General features: G+C 33.8%; 2 protein-coding genes across 2 annotated transcripts in view; both read left to right on the forward strand.

Annotated features, from left to right (window-relative positions):
* LOC128206875 (uncharacterized) overlaps positions 1 to 16,489 on the forward strand; it is a 74,158-nt gene that overhangs the window by 36,714 nt on the left and 20,955 nt on the right. The window lies entirely within an intron of this gene.
* On the forward strand, positions 8,199 to 9,535 carry LOC128206876 (uncharacterized). Its single transcript, XM_052909579.1, has 2 exons — positions 8,199 to 8,357; positions 8,820 to 9,535. Exons 1-2 carry the CDS (start codon positions 8,271 to 8,273, stop codon positions 9,111 to 9,113), a joined length of 381 nt encoding a protein of 126 aa, XP_052765539.1. The 5' UTR covers positions 8,199 to 8,270; the 3' UTR covers positions 9,114 to 9,535.

Genomic DNA, 16,489 nt, shown 5'->3' on the forward strand with positions numbered 1-16,489 from the left:
AAACAAAGAGCGAACAAAGAGCAAACAAAGATCAGACATAAAACATAGCACTACGATACAAGGAACATTACACAAATATTCAAATACATATGACAGTAACAGCTCAAAAATGTGAAATAAATCTGAAAAATTGCAATTTTAACCGCGATTCGGCTCAAATTAAGGAAATGTAAACTGTCACTTTTCAAGGTACCATGTTTGAAGTGAGTGGGGGAGGGGGGGGGGGGGGCGGAACGTGGACTGGAGTCACGATTGGTCGATCGGTCGGTCGGAAGGTCGGTCTCGAAATTCCTGAACAGTTTTGGGCGGTTTGTTCTGACACTTATCATAAGATGTACAAGTGCTTTTACATGTGTTTCAACTGCGGCAAAACTACATCCCATTAACTCTATTTTTTTATTTTATATGTCAAACAATTCCATCCTGTGCCATTGTGGCATGCCGGATATTTTGTACAATAGTGATAGTTCAAAATTCTTTACAAGCAAGTTTACACGTACATCTCAATATTTGCCTGTTTTAACATTTATGATTTCATTTTGTTTTCAGTTAAGCAAGATTGTATGTATTTTAGCCGTGTGCGTTTGTGTGTTGCCTGCGACAGTCCAGTCATCAGAAGGTATACTATTTTGCTTGTTTGGTTAAAAAAATGATCTGACAGTACCGCTTGAATTATATAGTGTGTGTGTGTTTTAGCCGATGGCCTTTTATTACCATTCGACTTGACTTCAATTTTATACAAATTCTAAAAAAAGTCACAATGAAATAGTATGTAGAGTGTTTGTTGAATTTCTTCAGCTATTAATTAAGATAGAATCTCTATGGCAAAATTGTTCCCTTGCGCAACGCAGAACTTCTTTAATGCTATGCCGCAACATATGCGTTAGGACGTTTTGTATGCTACTTGCTTGATTTAGTGAAAACAGTGTTAGTACTACACGCTTAAGCTGTAATTTTTAATATATTAAGTTACACAATTGTTCATCGGGGGTGATTCATTTGTTAAAAGTTTCCATTGTTGGGACGTTTTACTCTTGTATATATATACAATAAATAGTTAGACTTTGTTGATAAACTTGAAGTTTCAGATGGTAAATATGTTTTCTATTTTATATACATTTGTCTTTATTCCAGTATGTGATCTTTTAAAAGACTGTTCATGTTGTTCGGGTACAAGTTGTGATGCCTTTAAACAGTGTCCAAATGGTTGCAAAGAAGGATATACTGGATTGGACTGCAAAAACCGATGCCGACAAAGAGATGTCACCGAAACTGCAACACGTGTATCTCGGACTTGCATTACAACTCCTGTAAAACAGGGTTTTATGGGTCAAACTGTTTGAGATCCTGTCCGAAAAGCTGTAAGAACGACGTTTGCGATATCAAGACAGGTTTCTGCTCTGATGGTTGCAAAGACAACTTTAGGGGAGATACGTGCACGGAGTGTCGGAATGGAAATTATGGCATTAACTGCGAGCAAACATGTCCCCCGAAATGCCTAAATGAAACATGCGATCAAATCTCTGGGCTGTGTGATCTTGGTTGCCAATCAGGCTTTTCAGGGGATAGATGTTGTGTCGGGAACGAGAACTGCCTACAATGCGAAAATAATGGGAACTGTCTGACATGCAAAGCAGGCTTTTACGACGACTGCAGCAAACAATGCATCGGTCACTGTACCTCGGTTGGTTGCAACATGTTAACGGGCCATTGCTTACAATGTTCAGGGAAGTTTGACGGTGATCGATGTATTTCGTGCAGTGCTGGCTATTACGGAGAACAATGCACAACCAATTGTCCGCCGAACTGTAAGAATGGTATTTGCGACCAAGCGACTGGAATTTGTTTGTCTGGTTGCAAAGGCTGGTTCGATGGAGACTTATGCGATAATTGTCACAATGGAATGTACGGTGAAAATTGCTCTGTTGAGTGTCCATGTTACTGTAAGGATAAAGTTTGCTACAAAGAGTCAGGCGCATGCGTATACAGTGCGAAGAATGTTTTGGTAATAAATGGACAATGCATGTCCGTCATTAAAGGTAAATATTAACTTATGACTACGGTGTGCCCTCAAATTTTTAGCAATGTCCGTGGAAACACTATCACTCCTTTGCAGAGTTTACAGCATTCTCGGATAAATAAATATGGAATGGATGGCCTATTGTTTTCGGCTTGAATTCGAATCCATCTTTATTACCTTTTCAAAGGTGTATTACATTGTAAACAGATAATGAAGTATATCTAGTACGTCTTCCTTCTTTTCTTATTTCAAGACAATACCGATAAAAATTAAACAGTAAATGATGATTAATTAGGAATGTCAGGAAAATCACATACATTGTACAAAGACATTTATAGCTGTCATTCGCTAGTGTATATATAACATCCACGTCGATGTGTAGTTTGCATTACATGCAGCTATATAATCTTATTTTCAAGGTTGATTCGTTTCGTGTTATTGTTAGTGTTTATTTTGTAAACTGTATAGAAATGTTTCTATACAATAATTTGTAATATTATATATTTAGATTTATTATGATCGATAACATTTGTTTATGTTATATTCATTATTGCTTTTAGTGAAGTATAGAATGCAAGTAGCATTTTTTATAGTATAGAATGCAAGTAGCATTTCTCATGTATATTTTAAGTTAATCAAGCAATCACAATTGATGCAAGTGTACTGCAAATTAGTTTGTAGAAAAAATGGTATTTCGTGAGCCGTATATAACGGACACAGCATCCAGAACTAGGAGAGCTTTATAGTTTGCTATGCAAAAATCGTTTTAATACTGCATGGGCGTAAAGACAGGATTAGCTATTGCTACGGTATAAAAGTTGCACGGGCTGTAAAACCCATGGAGCATTGCAATCTGTATGGAGCAAACAGGTAGCGACAGAGTAGCAGTTCATGGTGTCAGAAGCATTACGTTTCGATTGTTATTGATCTGGGTTTGCAGAGTCAAATATAGAGGAACTGTAGCACGGGCTCGTGAAACCATTACCGGTACATATAGTTTCAAACGCAATGAATTGTGTTGACTGCTAAAACTTAGGCCACACACACACACACACACACACACACACGCACACGCACACACACACACACACACACACACACACACCTTACGACCGACCTGATATAAAAACCAAGCCCATAAGCCATGGCAATTTCTCGGCATAGGCTTAGCATCGGAAATATTAAAGGTGACCTAAAATGACAGACGATTTTCAATTGTATTTATTCTTGCTTGTTTCACTTGTTCAGTAATTATATAGCACAATTTGTTATGCAAAGAGTTTTTTTCAGTAAATTATGATTATATATACTACACTCAAGCGTATTTGTTCGTATAATTTGACATACAATGGTAGAGAGAAGTATGTTTTCTAATGTTAACACTATGCCAACGTGTATAATAATTTAGACCAACGTTTTTATAATTAAGTACTTATGAACATTTGCTATGCCCGTAACTTTGTTTTATAAGTAGTTCCATCGAAGGGTATCGCAGATTAAAAATATGACAAGGGAAGTCCTGATACTAAAACTTTTCCAAGTTTGGTTGTAGCAATGGTAACACATTTTTGGCGTTATTTTATATTCAAAACGATTGTTTGTATTTTAAAATGATTTGAACTTATATTGTTGTATGTATTTTGATCACACATTTTATTATTAAATGACATATTCCATTCAAATACTTGATTTGCTTTTTATTTTTACCTTTTAAAACTAATAATCTATGACGTCCTTACGAGTATGCATGCATTAATGATGTTTTATTCAGTTTTGATGAACACTCTTTCAAGGATAAAACATATAACCCATGCAACACGTGTTTATGTAAGGCCCAACCAATCCCAGGTATCATTCTAACCAATATTAATCAACAAAGTATTTACAATACGAGCAATTGGCCACAAACGAAGAATATCCTAAGTGAACAGAAACTAGCAGTTGGTAAATATGGAGCGACCACCTTGGAAACAGTCAATGAAAACAATCAGTGTTTTACTGAGGGTTTAAACTAGTTAGTATGGCCATAACATCACACTTGGCTCAACATTTATCAACAATTACAACTTACAATGATAAGCCGGTTCAGAGCTTACATCAACTAAAAAACTATGAAGAATGAAGTTAAACATCAAATACAAACATATAAAATAATTTAAAGTAATAAATGACGAGACACAAATCCCCTAGCAAGGCGAATGAATCAAGACGGAACAATGGTGATAGCTCTTTAAAGGTTCGATTCCAAATCATTTTAAGACAACTATTCGTCAATGATTGTCTTGGCAAGGTTTAAAACTATGTAATAATACGAAAGATATCTTTCATGACGCATCATCGGCATCCAAAAACAATGTAAAAAAACCTCTCTACATTCGAGAAAACCTTTTGCGGACTCCAACGCTCGACCCAATAAAAAAAGTCTTGAGAACATTTGAAAAGTAAAAAATGTCAAATCAAACATTTATATTTTGGTTGGAGTAAGAAAACCGGAGCTTCACTGGCCAAATATGTCATAAAGGTTAGTCGATAAATCACATCTTGGAGGTTTGAGATCATCATGAATTTTATCTGCAAGAAATTCCATTTCAAATACTAACAGACATGTATCATGTAAAATAATACCGTTAAATCTCGGTTCAAACAAGCATTAAGTCGATCAATAAGCCTTATTGTAGAAAGCGATTTAATAATTTAACGTAGCTGTTTGAGAAATGCGTGTTAGAAATCAGAATTAGACAAACAATTTAAAACACAGATTTAAGACAGTAATTGTATTAATAGACTATATCGCTTAATGAAGAACATACAAAATGTTTTCATCGATTTATGATTTGTAAAATCCTTGTTGTAGCAATTGAGCAGTCATTAATTTATTAAGGGAAAAGTCCTTCAACGTCCGAATATAGTCTAGCGAATCTAACCTTTTGCGGAATGAGGACGGGGTCATTAGAACACGATCGTCCAAAAAAGGACAACTAACAATTTCAAAATTAAAATCAACCCGCTGGTCATTAAGTTTGATAGTCAGTTTGCAAGTTACTCCAACTGCCATCATTCTATCTAGTATAACACCCAGTGAGTTGTAACTTCAAGGTTCATTTTATTATAAGACATTCACGAGCAGGCATATAAGTAATGGTAAGAATATATTATGTTAAATATTAGCAATTGAGAAGGATGGGGTGAGCGTAGTAAAATGAATTAATATATATCGTGTTTCAGAAGAATGGGAACCAAAGTATGACGTCATAAAATATGAAATTCCTAACAATTAAACATAGTTTTTAGTCGTTTTGAAGGCTGACAAGTGATTTCATGATTGGCTGGAAATGTTTTTATCTTATTTGTCTTAGAAATTTCCGGAAATAATATAACATTTGACCACACCAACGGTTCAATAATGAAACCATTAAGTCACGTAGCCTACAAATTATGTTAAGCTGGAAGAAAACGTATAAACCTATGGGACCTCAGATATTTTGTTATTTCTGTGTGAACAGATGCATGTTGGGAAATAATCTTTAATTTTATGCTTTTCCACTTATTTTGAGTGTGCGTCTTTTCCCATTTATTGTCCGGAACTATTTATATCAGAGGGTTCATGTTTCAAATGTAATGCCGTTAACTACAAACATGGCAGATCCCTGACACACACACACACACACACACACACACACACACACACACACACACACACACACACACACACATACACCCAAGCACGCACACGTACACACAGACACACAGTATAAGACTTTCACCAAGATGTCCTTGGTTCCACTCCTGGCCTGAACTTGGTTTGTGGTCACCAAACCGGACAAGAGGTTTTCTTCCTCAGGGCACTCCGGTTTCCCCAACAACACAATACCATTCTATTGTTTAGTATTGCGTTACCTAGAGTGATAAATATAATGTTTTAATAACTTGTTTCACAATCATAATACTAATAATACATGAAATGGCAAGTCATTTAAGTTTCTTTTGAAATCCATTCCAGTACGAATTATCACGTAAAGACAAAAAGTCGCTTCTATAAAATTGATTGTATGTACATACTACTGTTTTTATCCTATCTAGCTTAATACAGAACAAGAGAACCTCCTGCGTTGTTGGTTTCTCGATAAGATAATACATCAGGACTACAAAAACGAGTTGATTAAGGTATTAGGAATTATGTATTTAAGATTTGTAAATGTTTGTTCAGGGCGTACAATATAGAAAAGATCTAATTTATTTTGCATATGTAAATAAACTATGCTTAATACTGGATTAAGTACAGTTTAAAATGTAATTTATATTTTCCAATTACGACTCAGTAGTAGGTTTTGAATCTTTACTACAATATTTATAACCTTGATTATAATCTAGAACATTGACCATGTTTACCATTTGAATACAAGGGGAAGTCAGTATGTACTGCAACTAAAGCGCTAATAATATATATATATATATATATATATATATCTATATTTAAGAAATAGATTTCAAATAAAAGTTAATTAAATTAATAAGTATATCTTTGACGTTTATTTATATGTTGAACAATCGGTAAAATCGTTGCATTCCGTTTAATACGTTGATACCAAAGAACAGATGTGCCTATCATGAATTGGGTCACTTTTCCATTCACAGTTGATGATGTAGTTGAACCCCGTTGGCTCGAACTCCAAGGAAATGGTCAAAATACTTTCGAGCCAAGCGGGAATGCTTACGTTATGTTCATCATAAATAAATCGGTCCTTAATATTCACTTCGAGCCAACTAGAAATTCGAGTCAAACGAGTTCGGACCAACGGGGATCGATTGTATTACATTTTACAAATTATATAATGATTTTGTTTCTATTTAAGTAACAGTAACCTTGACCTTAACCCTATGTACACGCAATTACAAGCAGACTATTATCTTTAGAACGGTGTATGATTTTACAAATATCTTTTTAGATTGGTGTAACACTAAATTCCACGTTCTATATGCATAAGTATGTAAATGGCCCTAATTATGCTGAGTAAGGCCACATACCAAACACCTTGTGGTAAAATGTACATATTTGTTAACATTCCATTAAATATTGTATGACTTATATACTTCTGGAAATACTCCCAGTGAATGCTCTATGCTATTTGTTTTAAAGTCCATGACCATATATCTGCTCTCACTACGTGCAAGCACACAAAAAACATTAGGTTAAATACTGCACATGCTGCTTAACATTTCTGAAAGTTTCAACTCTCTGGCTTGTTGGCATTTTGGGAAACTCGCTATACAACACTTCATTACACAAGGATTTTGCAATACAAATGAATTGTTTGTCTCACATTATGTTTGAATCAAACGATTTTTTCAATATCAGATATTCTTTATAACACTTGAAAAAAATGCCAAAAATATTCAAAAATGAGATGACCAGCAAACAATACTGTATTTAACCAAATGCATATGTACATGTAGATTTAATTAGGACGAGTAGCAAATGAATATATTTTTTTATCAACAAACTGGAATCTGTTTATCTGTTTGAAAGGAACTCTTGACATGATCATACCTGAATCTCACCTGTGTCCTTTGTCGAAGGTAATATTTAAAGAGTACAATGATCGAGAAACAATTATCAAGCATTCTGAAAGCTTTCATTCAGTCAAATTAAGACATATTTTAACCGTTTTAAACTTACACAGTTATAGTCTACATCCCTTTTGGAATCGATGTTTTTTTCATGATATCGAGTTTTTAGTACGTGCCATTTCGCGGGAAAGTTAAACTAAATCTTATGCCCGAGCATAGTTACGCCCGTGGTCAATCTCAAACATGTGAACATTTTAAGGTAATATCTCAACCGCGATTATTAATTGTTAACGTGTTTCTGTACCATTAAATACTGAATGCCCCTCGTTTGTATGCACTATTAACGGAAAAAGCCCCAGTCTCTGATCTTGTCACTATATTAATAAACATTTACAAATAAATAATACCAGCAATTTAAATTAAGCCTCTCCAAACCGTTTCCATCAAGCTTTACCGGATATCAGAAACCGTCGACAGAAATAAAGTGTTTCTTCTATAGGATAACATAACATATTATCAGAAAGGGTTGTACTTGATAATATCACAAAATCAGCTAAATGGGCCTTTAAAACGTACCAAATGATATCAAAGCTGCTTATAAATTGTAACTCACGAGAAAAAAACTTACAATTTTTAGTGAGGAGAACTACAGTAAGAGAACAATTTGGTTGTGTACACAATCATGAAGATGCAGTGGATGTTGTTGTTAATTTCTGCTTGTGTAGCTGTCAAGGCTAGCGATGAGATAATATACGACATCAGTTCACAGGTAATCTATGTAATCAAATTACAAATTTATTGTTAGGAAATTATGTTATATCTCTACAATCGATAGACAGTTAAAGATCAATTAATAATGGATTTTTTCCATTCAATTAAAACAATCTTTAATGTTGGCGTAATTATCTTATGTTTAGATAACTATTTCTGATGCATTGTTTGCCATGTCTGTTATATGATTACAATTATCTACTGTTTGATTAATTCAAATTGAAATCTCGTCTTCGTAGTAATAGAATGATTTCAAGACCGTTCAAACTAGGTGGGAACGTTTCTTTCCAGGTGCCGAGTTGTTTAAGTTTAAGTGTAAGCTAATCCATTATCATGACACAATCACTATCGATATTCTAAAAGATGTTCACACGTACAGGTATACTTTTTGCCTAACAACTTCTCTTATAGTATTATAATACTCATGGGTATTTGCATTTACATTTTATTTTGCTTTTAGGCCGCCTGTGAATCGATCACAAGAGAACGAACGGGTGACTGTAGGTGGGTCGCAGGATTAGACATGGCTGACCTTGTTGTCGAGAAGGGACGAATCATTGCATACAAAATCCAATGGTCAGGTGGATGGTCGGACTGGTATGTCCCGGGACTGAATGACATCGACGTGAAATTCAATCCATATTCAAGCCCTTGTGATATGACCTACACTTCGAACAGCATGAGGCATATGTGGTCCTACTTTTCCGATCATACACACGAGTTCATAATTTGTCGACCGAGATCTGGGCTCTGATTTCATGGACAGAAACAATAAACATGGCTCGCTTGAGTGTTCGAGATGATATAATTTCGTTTCCTTTGGTTCTTGAGGTTATATCTTACAATTGTCTATACGATCGACTGTTTAAATGTATTATGTTGCTGTTGTTTCAAATAAGAAATTAATACATGTTTATTCGGCAAATAGTAAATTAATGAATGCAATGTTGTTTCAGTTGTAATTCAGTCTTGTTGTTAAGTTATATTTGATTTTACCTTACGTTATTGAGTTGTCACAGAGGGAAATATTTGCTCGAGTGAAATAATTTGCGATCTCACACCGATATCCATTAACTGATCTGTTTCCATAATGCTAACATTTAAGAACACAAATGCTTATTATATTTGAGTAACTTCAAAATCGCGTTAGAAACGCAACGTCATTTATGTCCGTCATGGAGCTAAATTGTTTGTTTGCATTGTATTTTTGATTTCTGTATATATATATATATATATATATATATATATATATATATATATATATATATATATATATATATATATATATATATATATATATATATATATACTAGAGACTATTTGTTGGCCTTGTAAATCAATTGTTTAATCACTGACAACCTTCTTTAGCCTTAGTTAAAAAAAAATATATATATATATATATATATATATATATATATTTAGACCAATCCAACCTTTGGGTTACTTTGATGCAACCTTTGGGAGACTCGTGTCGCCCATAGGATATATGTTGTGTCGCCCAAAAGTAATTGTGTTTTTTTCTATCAATTTATTTTTTTAAATAATAAAACAATTTTGCAAACGATTTTGAACGCTTTAAAAAAGGTTCAGTCATTAAGCACTAATCAGCAGGAATACCATTTAAAGAAAAATAATGAATTTCAAAAAAGTGTGTATATTTTGAAAACAACCTTTGGGATACATTTAATTTTTTATCAATAATTTTCTTGTCATAGTTATATGTTTTAGATAAGAATTCATAAATGTAAAGAATATGATATTTTTTAAAAGAAAAGTTAATTGTGTTCAACTTTAAAGATTCCGAAATTCCCTCAAAAAAATATTTTCGAAATAAGCGTACGATCCGTGTTTTTGTGTCGCCCAAAGGTTGATGTATATTCAATGCTTTGCAGACTATAAGAACGACATGTACTTTTCGTTGTATTAGTTATTTTATTAAAAAAAAATAATAAACACAAATGACAAAAGTGCTTATTATAATTTATAATAGTTGTATTTCAAAATGTTTAATTGGACATTCGAACCAAACATCGACGAAGTTTCAATTTGGCCTACAGTCACTACCAAGGGTGACGGACCTGACGCAACTATTTGTGAATAACGAATGGCAATTATGGTCGCATGTGCTTCGTCTCTATATCACAGAAAACCGTGTTCTATATTTATATACTGATATAAATGGGAACAGTTCATTTCAAAACCATTTAAGGTACATATACTTACAAATACGTTCGGATATGTTACTTCAGATAAAACGAATATGCTCGAGTTGCAAGTCTATTCTAAAAAAGATAATTAATCTTATTTACATGACTCATTTAAGCTAAGAAACTATGATACATCTAAAAGGATTATCACTTAACTACTTGTACAAAGCATTGAATCGGAATTCAAGTATATTAAAACAGGTTTTGGTGGTTGATTTAACAATATCTGTATTGGAGAGTAAAAATATACACTTATGTACCTGCACGTCTTATTTTATCATGCAAACTGATATGTTTGTCTTGAAGCCTACGAAATCTGTGATTTTATATATACAAAAGCTGTCATCCTTTCATGCTACTTAACTACACAAACATTAATCAAAGGTAAAAGATTTTCTTTATGGAATGCGTAAGGAGTGCATGCTGCTGATAATCATTCCATAAATTGTGTTCAAATCGTACAGGCCATTAATAGCCTTTTCTATTTCCGTTGTCAACAAATGTTGCCGAAATCATGAGAAATAAAACAAGTGTAATAGGTTATTTATTTTCAATTTATACTTCTTGTTTATTGGTTTACAGGTTCAGTTCATATATGCATATTACTTTAGAAAAAGAACGGTTTAAAAAAGTAAAACACAAGTTTAATTCTGTTACTTTACTGTTTAACGCGTAATGATGCGTTAATAGTGAATGAATAGATGACTGGCTGTTTCCATGTACTTATATGTGTTAACTATTATCGGCGAAACGAACTGCGAAATTATGCATTTATGAAAAATATTTCTTACTTATAACAAGATTATAAACGTGTATTCAGTAGCTAAAACCGTACAAAACATAAATGACTGGTGGGTCCTAAGATAATAACAGTAATCAAGTATTGTCTCATAAAAGAAATACCGTTTTATGCTCCTTTGTTTCATATTAAAGACAGTGTCATTATATACTTTAATTATATTTCTTAATTTTGATAAATTGAAACACTTCTTTCAATTGAGGTTACTCTTATTTGGGCGTGAGAGTGAATCTTTAAATGAGATCTTTTGTCAGTAACTATTAAACTGAATTTGAAACACATGAAATGTCACAGAAGTCCTCTCTTGCTTAATGTCCAAAGAAAGTCCAATTCTAAGAATACTAAAATATGATTTTTGCGAACATTCAACAGTCAATCGCTTGAATCCTGAACTGAACGACGTAGAGACAACACTAGTGTCCCGTCTGACAATGACTGGCCGCTGACACTTAAACCGAGGAATTCGGACTTCATTGAGTAGTTCCATTGTGTTGTTTGCATTACCACTTCACAAGTAATGCATGAAATATGTCTACCATATGCAAATGAATAGTCTTTAAATGCCAGACGATTACTCATAGCATGTATGTTTTAGTCGCTGTAAATAGCTCATGGATACTTAATTGCCTTTATATAAGCGTAAGTAAGAGTTAACATTTTTAAGAATAACATAATACTTGTGTCTTAGAGATACTTGTTTTTAAATGTTGACAATTAAACGTGTTTTAGCATGATATTAAAACCGAGTATATAAGGATATATGTTCATGCAAGTCGTGTTTTATTACTTAATACACAGTAGTTAACTTTTAAATTGAAATGTGAAAAACACCATAAATATCTTGAAATGTCGATAGACTGTGATTACTGTGACGTCAGCTTTATCATGTACCATTTTTAGACCTCCGGCCCCAATTGCTCGATACATCTTAAGTCCCTTAAAACAGTATTAAGTTCAGCCGATTTTTTTGTTTGGATTAATTTGTGCCTTTTACCCTTTTAAGCGTTTTGGGAATTCGAAAGGGAATTATCTGTATGCTTATCACAATGAGCTATTTTTCGTTTAGATAATTGTATAAAAGTTTGCTAAAATAATATCTTCAAAGACCAAAATAATGGTAAAAAATCCAAATGTTGCGCTTCTTCAAAAGTTGTATTGAAATCCATATATTTCAGTTCCAATGTGAAACGCCTTCACTGTTTACTTATTGTACAATTGGCGCGAAATATCTTACTTAACAGAACAGAACAGAACAGAACAGATTTTATTTCAACTTATGCATAAAGCATCTCGATACAGTATTCGTACAAAGAAAAGACAAATGTCATAATATGTGTTCAACTTGTATAAGATGGTACTTTTAGATAATAGAGTAAACAATAAACTGTAGATATCATATTGTTATATGGAGAATGTTAACAATGTATCAATAAGCTAAATTATAGTAATATAAAGTAATTGATTCCACAAAATAATAGCTAAATAGTGGAAATGTAAATGGTGATAAAGGTCGTTACTCATTTATATCATTAATGATTGTATTACGTCTATCGTTAGCAAATAATAAGTATTTACACAGATTATCAATAGTTGTTTTACAAGAACAGTTGAGTAATTCAATAAACTTATACATATTTGGTCTAATTCTAAAGTATCGTTTAATGTACTGTATCCTTAGATCGTTATAACGACTACAACTTAAAACAAAATGAAATTCGTCTTCAATGTTCTGTGCATCACACAATAAACATATTCTCTCGTTTCTTTGAAGTCTATTTGTCCCATATCTTCCGGTTTCAATACGTAAACAATGGGCTGACACACGTAATTTGGTAAGATATTTTCTATATGTCTTATTATATAGCAAATTTAAATAACTGGCGATTTCAAACTTATCATGGAGGTGTAAAAATACAGTATTAAGTTTTGTACTGTTAGTAATATCCGCGCGCCACTTCTGTAAAAAAGTATCAGTAAGGCGCTGTTTAAATAGCGGAACAAATGTTTTTAACATTATAATTCCATGGGTTGCACCAGACATCATAAAATCCATATCCCTCTAGTAATGTTTTAACATTATATGCCCAGTTTTTGCGTCCAAGTTCACACGACTGAAGGGATTTACGATAAAGGGATGTAAGCAATATACTATTGGAATCTTGTGCCTTGAACCAGTACTTAATTATTTTTAAATATCGGGTAATATATAATGGATAGCGTCCTAATTCGCCATAGACTGCTGCTGTGCACGTTGTTTGCTTGACACCAAGTAGAAATTTACAATATTTAGGGTGTATTCTTTCCAGGTCCTTGGACTTCGTAAACCCCCATATCGGACATGCATAATTAAGAGTAGACCCGACAAAGGAATCAAATAGTTGTAACGCTATTTTAGGTGGGACATCGTATTTACTTATATTTCTGGTTAATACGTTCATCGCCTTTAGTGCTTTACCCACTACATACTGGTTGTTAAAACAAATGATCCCGTATAGTTAAAAACAACACCCAAATAATTAAAATCGTCGACTATCTCCAGGGGTTCATTATTATAGTACCAAGTTTCGTTGGGTCTTGTTAGGCCTCTCTTTCGAAATACTACCACTTTAGTTTTGACAGTATTAACTTGTAAACCCCAAGTGTGACAGTATTCATATAATTTGTGCAAACTAGTTTGTAGGTCCTCTGGAGAGTTACCAAATATGACCATATCATCTTAAGTGTATATCGTATCATCATAACTAATCAGTAAATTTCACTTTCTTCACTATGGTCATTTTAACACTGGTTCAGCCACATGCCAGAGACTTTCTGAATACATGCAATTGCGTTAATATATCAATGCACAACTTTCGTCAATTTGAATTGAACTTATCAGATGTATTTAACAGGGTATTTATTTTTATTAAATCCATGGCGCGATCATGACTCTAAAAAGCGGCCGTATAAATAGCTTTCATGTTTTTTTTTTTAGTTTAGGGTTAAGGTCATCATTGTTCATGTCAAATAGGCACTCAAAAAACACCGGCCCGTTTTAGTAGGGCATGCACATTAGATATAACATTTAAAGTATGAACACATTATGATTTTTAATGCAACATCCTCATAAAATTCTGATGAATAAGTGTCCAAAGTGCAATAACGGGGTTATAGCAGGTACAACCAAACATAGTTGTGACCTGCAGAATGTCTTTGTCTCACGGGCTAATTCAAATTTCGCGCATTTTCAACTTTATTTAGTAGTGGCGGGTTTGAATCAATGCTGAAACAGACCCAGACTACTACGTTCAGGAATGGGTTGTGAAAATGTGGTGACAAAATTCGCCGTCTGTGATATTGTGCAAACAATGCATTTTGCACTTCTTGTTTTAACAATCAACCCAATAACAACCATTCTTTGCAAAAGTGTATATCGTAACATTGAAGATGACACTTATTATCTGCTTGAATTGGATTCTTACAACCCCGGACAAAGCAATTGGTGTGCATCATAATATTACCTTGTACATACGTTCAAATCCCCTTTACACTGCAATGTTCACAGTAGGTCTATTTTGGACGTTATACACATATATTTGTCTTCCAGCATCTTGTTCTCGGATACAAGTGTCGGTCGATATCCGTCACAGGTTAGTAAAATTCAGAGTTAAATGGACTATCAGGCGCGTAAATATAGATATACGAGTTACTCGGCTGAATCCATATGATATTGACACAAAACAGACAACGTTGCAATACGCATACTTGACTACCTGATGTTTATTTCAAAATACTTAATAAAGCACCTCAGAACGACCAGAATTAACCAGATTGCACCGTGGTTTACAAATGTTCCGAGGGGGGATGCAAGCACATTCATCAATAGAGGGCTAGCTACGCGCCTGACTATGGCTGTAAACCAAACACTAAGATATTCGTATTGGCATGCTTTTGAACGTGTGTTTGGTTTTACCTAAGATCAAGGCCTTCCCCTAGAAGACACGTGCAAGTATTGGTGGATGAGTGCGGGAGGCGGTGTTCACTCTTCCGTGCGTCATTTTTTTTCAATACCAATTGAACAACAACATAAAATGATTGCTTTGTTGCCAAAAATTGGCCTGCCCAAGATGTCTCTCAATCACAAGGGCAAGAATTTTGATAAGTTGTATGTAGCCTCATATTTTTGCTGTTAACAAACAAAAATCAAATAATATTCTTTTGGCCAAAGCATGCCTTGGCCTTAGTAAATAGCGTCTGAAGTAATAAAAATAAAGAAAATTTCCTGAAACCGCAAGTCGCAGACCCTTGAAATAAAGTTTTTGAGCATGGTTGGTACATTTAGCAGTTAGTTTCCTGCTTCGAGTTTCCCCCTTGTACCACTTAAGTCACTTCAGTGTCCCTTGCGGGAATGTGGTTGGAGTGTAAGTGTGAGCGGCTGTTCTGAATTTGTCCCTTAGTTCCCGAATAATGAACATAGCAATACATATAAGATAGTTTGACAAAATATGTTTTAGTTTTCCATTGACACGCTGTTTAAGTTTATTTTCTGCAAGCATTCAATTTCTTGCTTGTAATACCATCCGCATACAGGACAATCATATTTTGTATTTCAAAGGTACATGTAATGCTATTTACATTCATGCATAAGAAACATGATGAGTCCTAGAATGGAGAACTACATAGTTTATTAATCTTCGTGAATATTCATTTCAAGCTTAATAATTTGATGTCTATCGTTCAAATACAAAATTAAATGTTTTAAGGACTTATAGCTAAAAATTATATATTTTAATTGATGCTGAAGAACTTCGTGATGAAGCTATTCAAATACTATGATATTTTCATCCGGATGGGGAAATCAATTGTCTGCATTCGAAAGGATTATTGGAGTTGTTTTGGTCATGTAATTAGACATTGGATTAGTATTCATTCTCATTCATCAGAGGTTTGATAACGGTATTTCTAACGCATAGCATCATCACTTGGGTAAAGAGATTAGGTTGTTTAAGCTGATTAAGTATGGTTCGTTCTCAAATGTTTGACACGTTCTCAAAGGTAGATAAACAAACACTGTTATTGATATCTACTGTATAAACATACACTTCGCCATTTTCCCCCAATCCTTAAGATGCTGGTACAGATAAG

The sequence above is a fragment of the Mya arenaria genome, chromosome 10 (assembly GCF_026914265.1).
Source record: "Mya arenaria isolate MELC-2E11 chromosome 10, ASM2691426v1".
Classification (NCBI taxonomy): Eukaryota; Metazoa; Mollusca; class Bivalvia; order Myida; family Myidae; genus Mya; species Mya arenaria.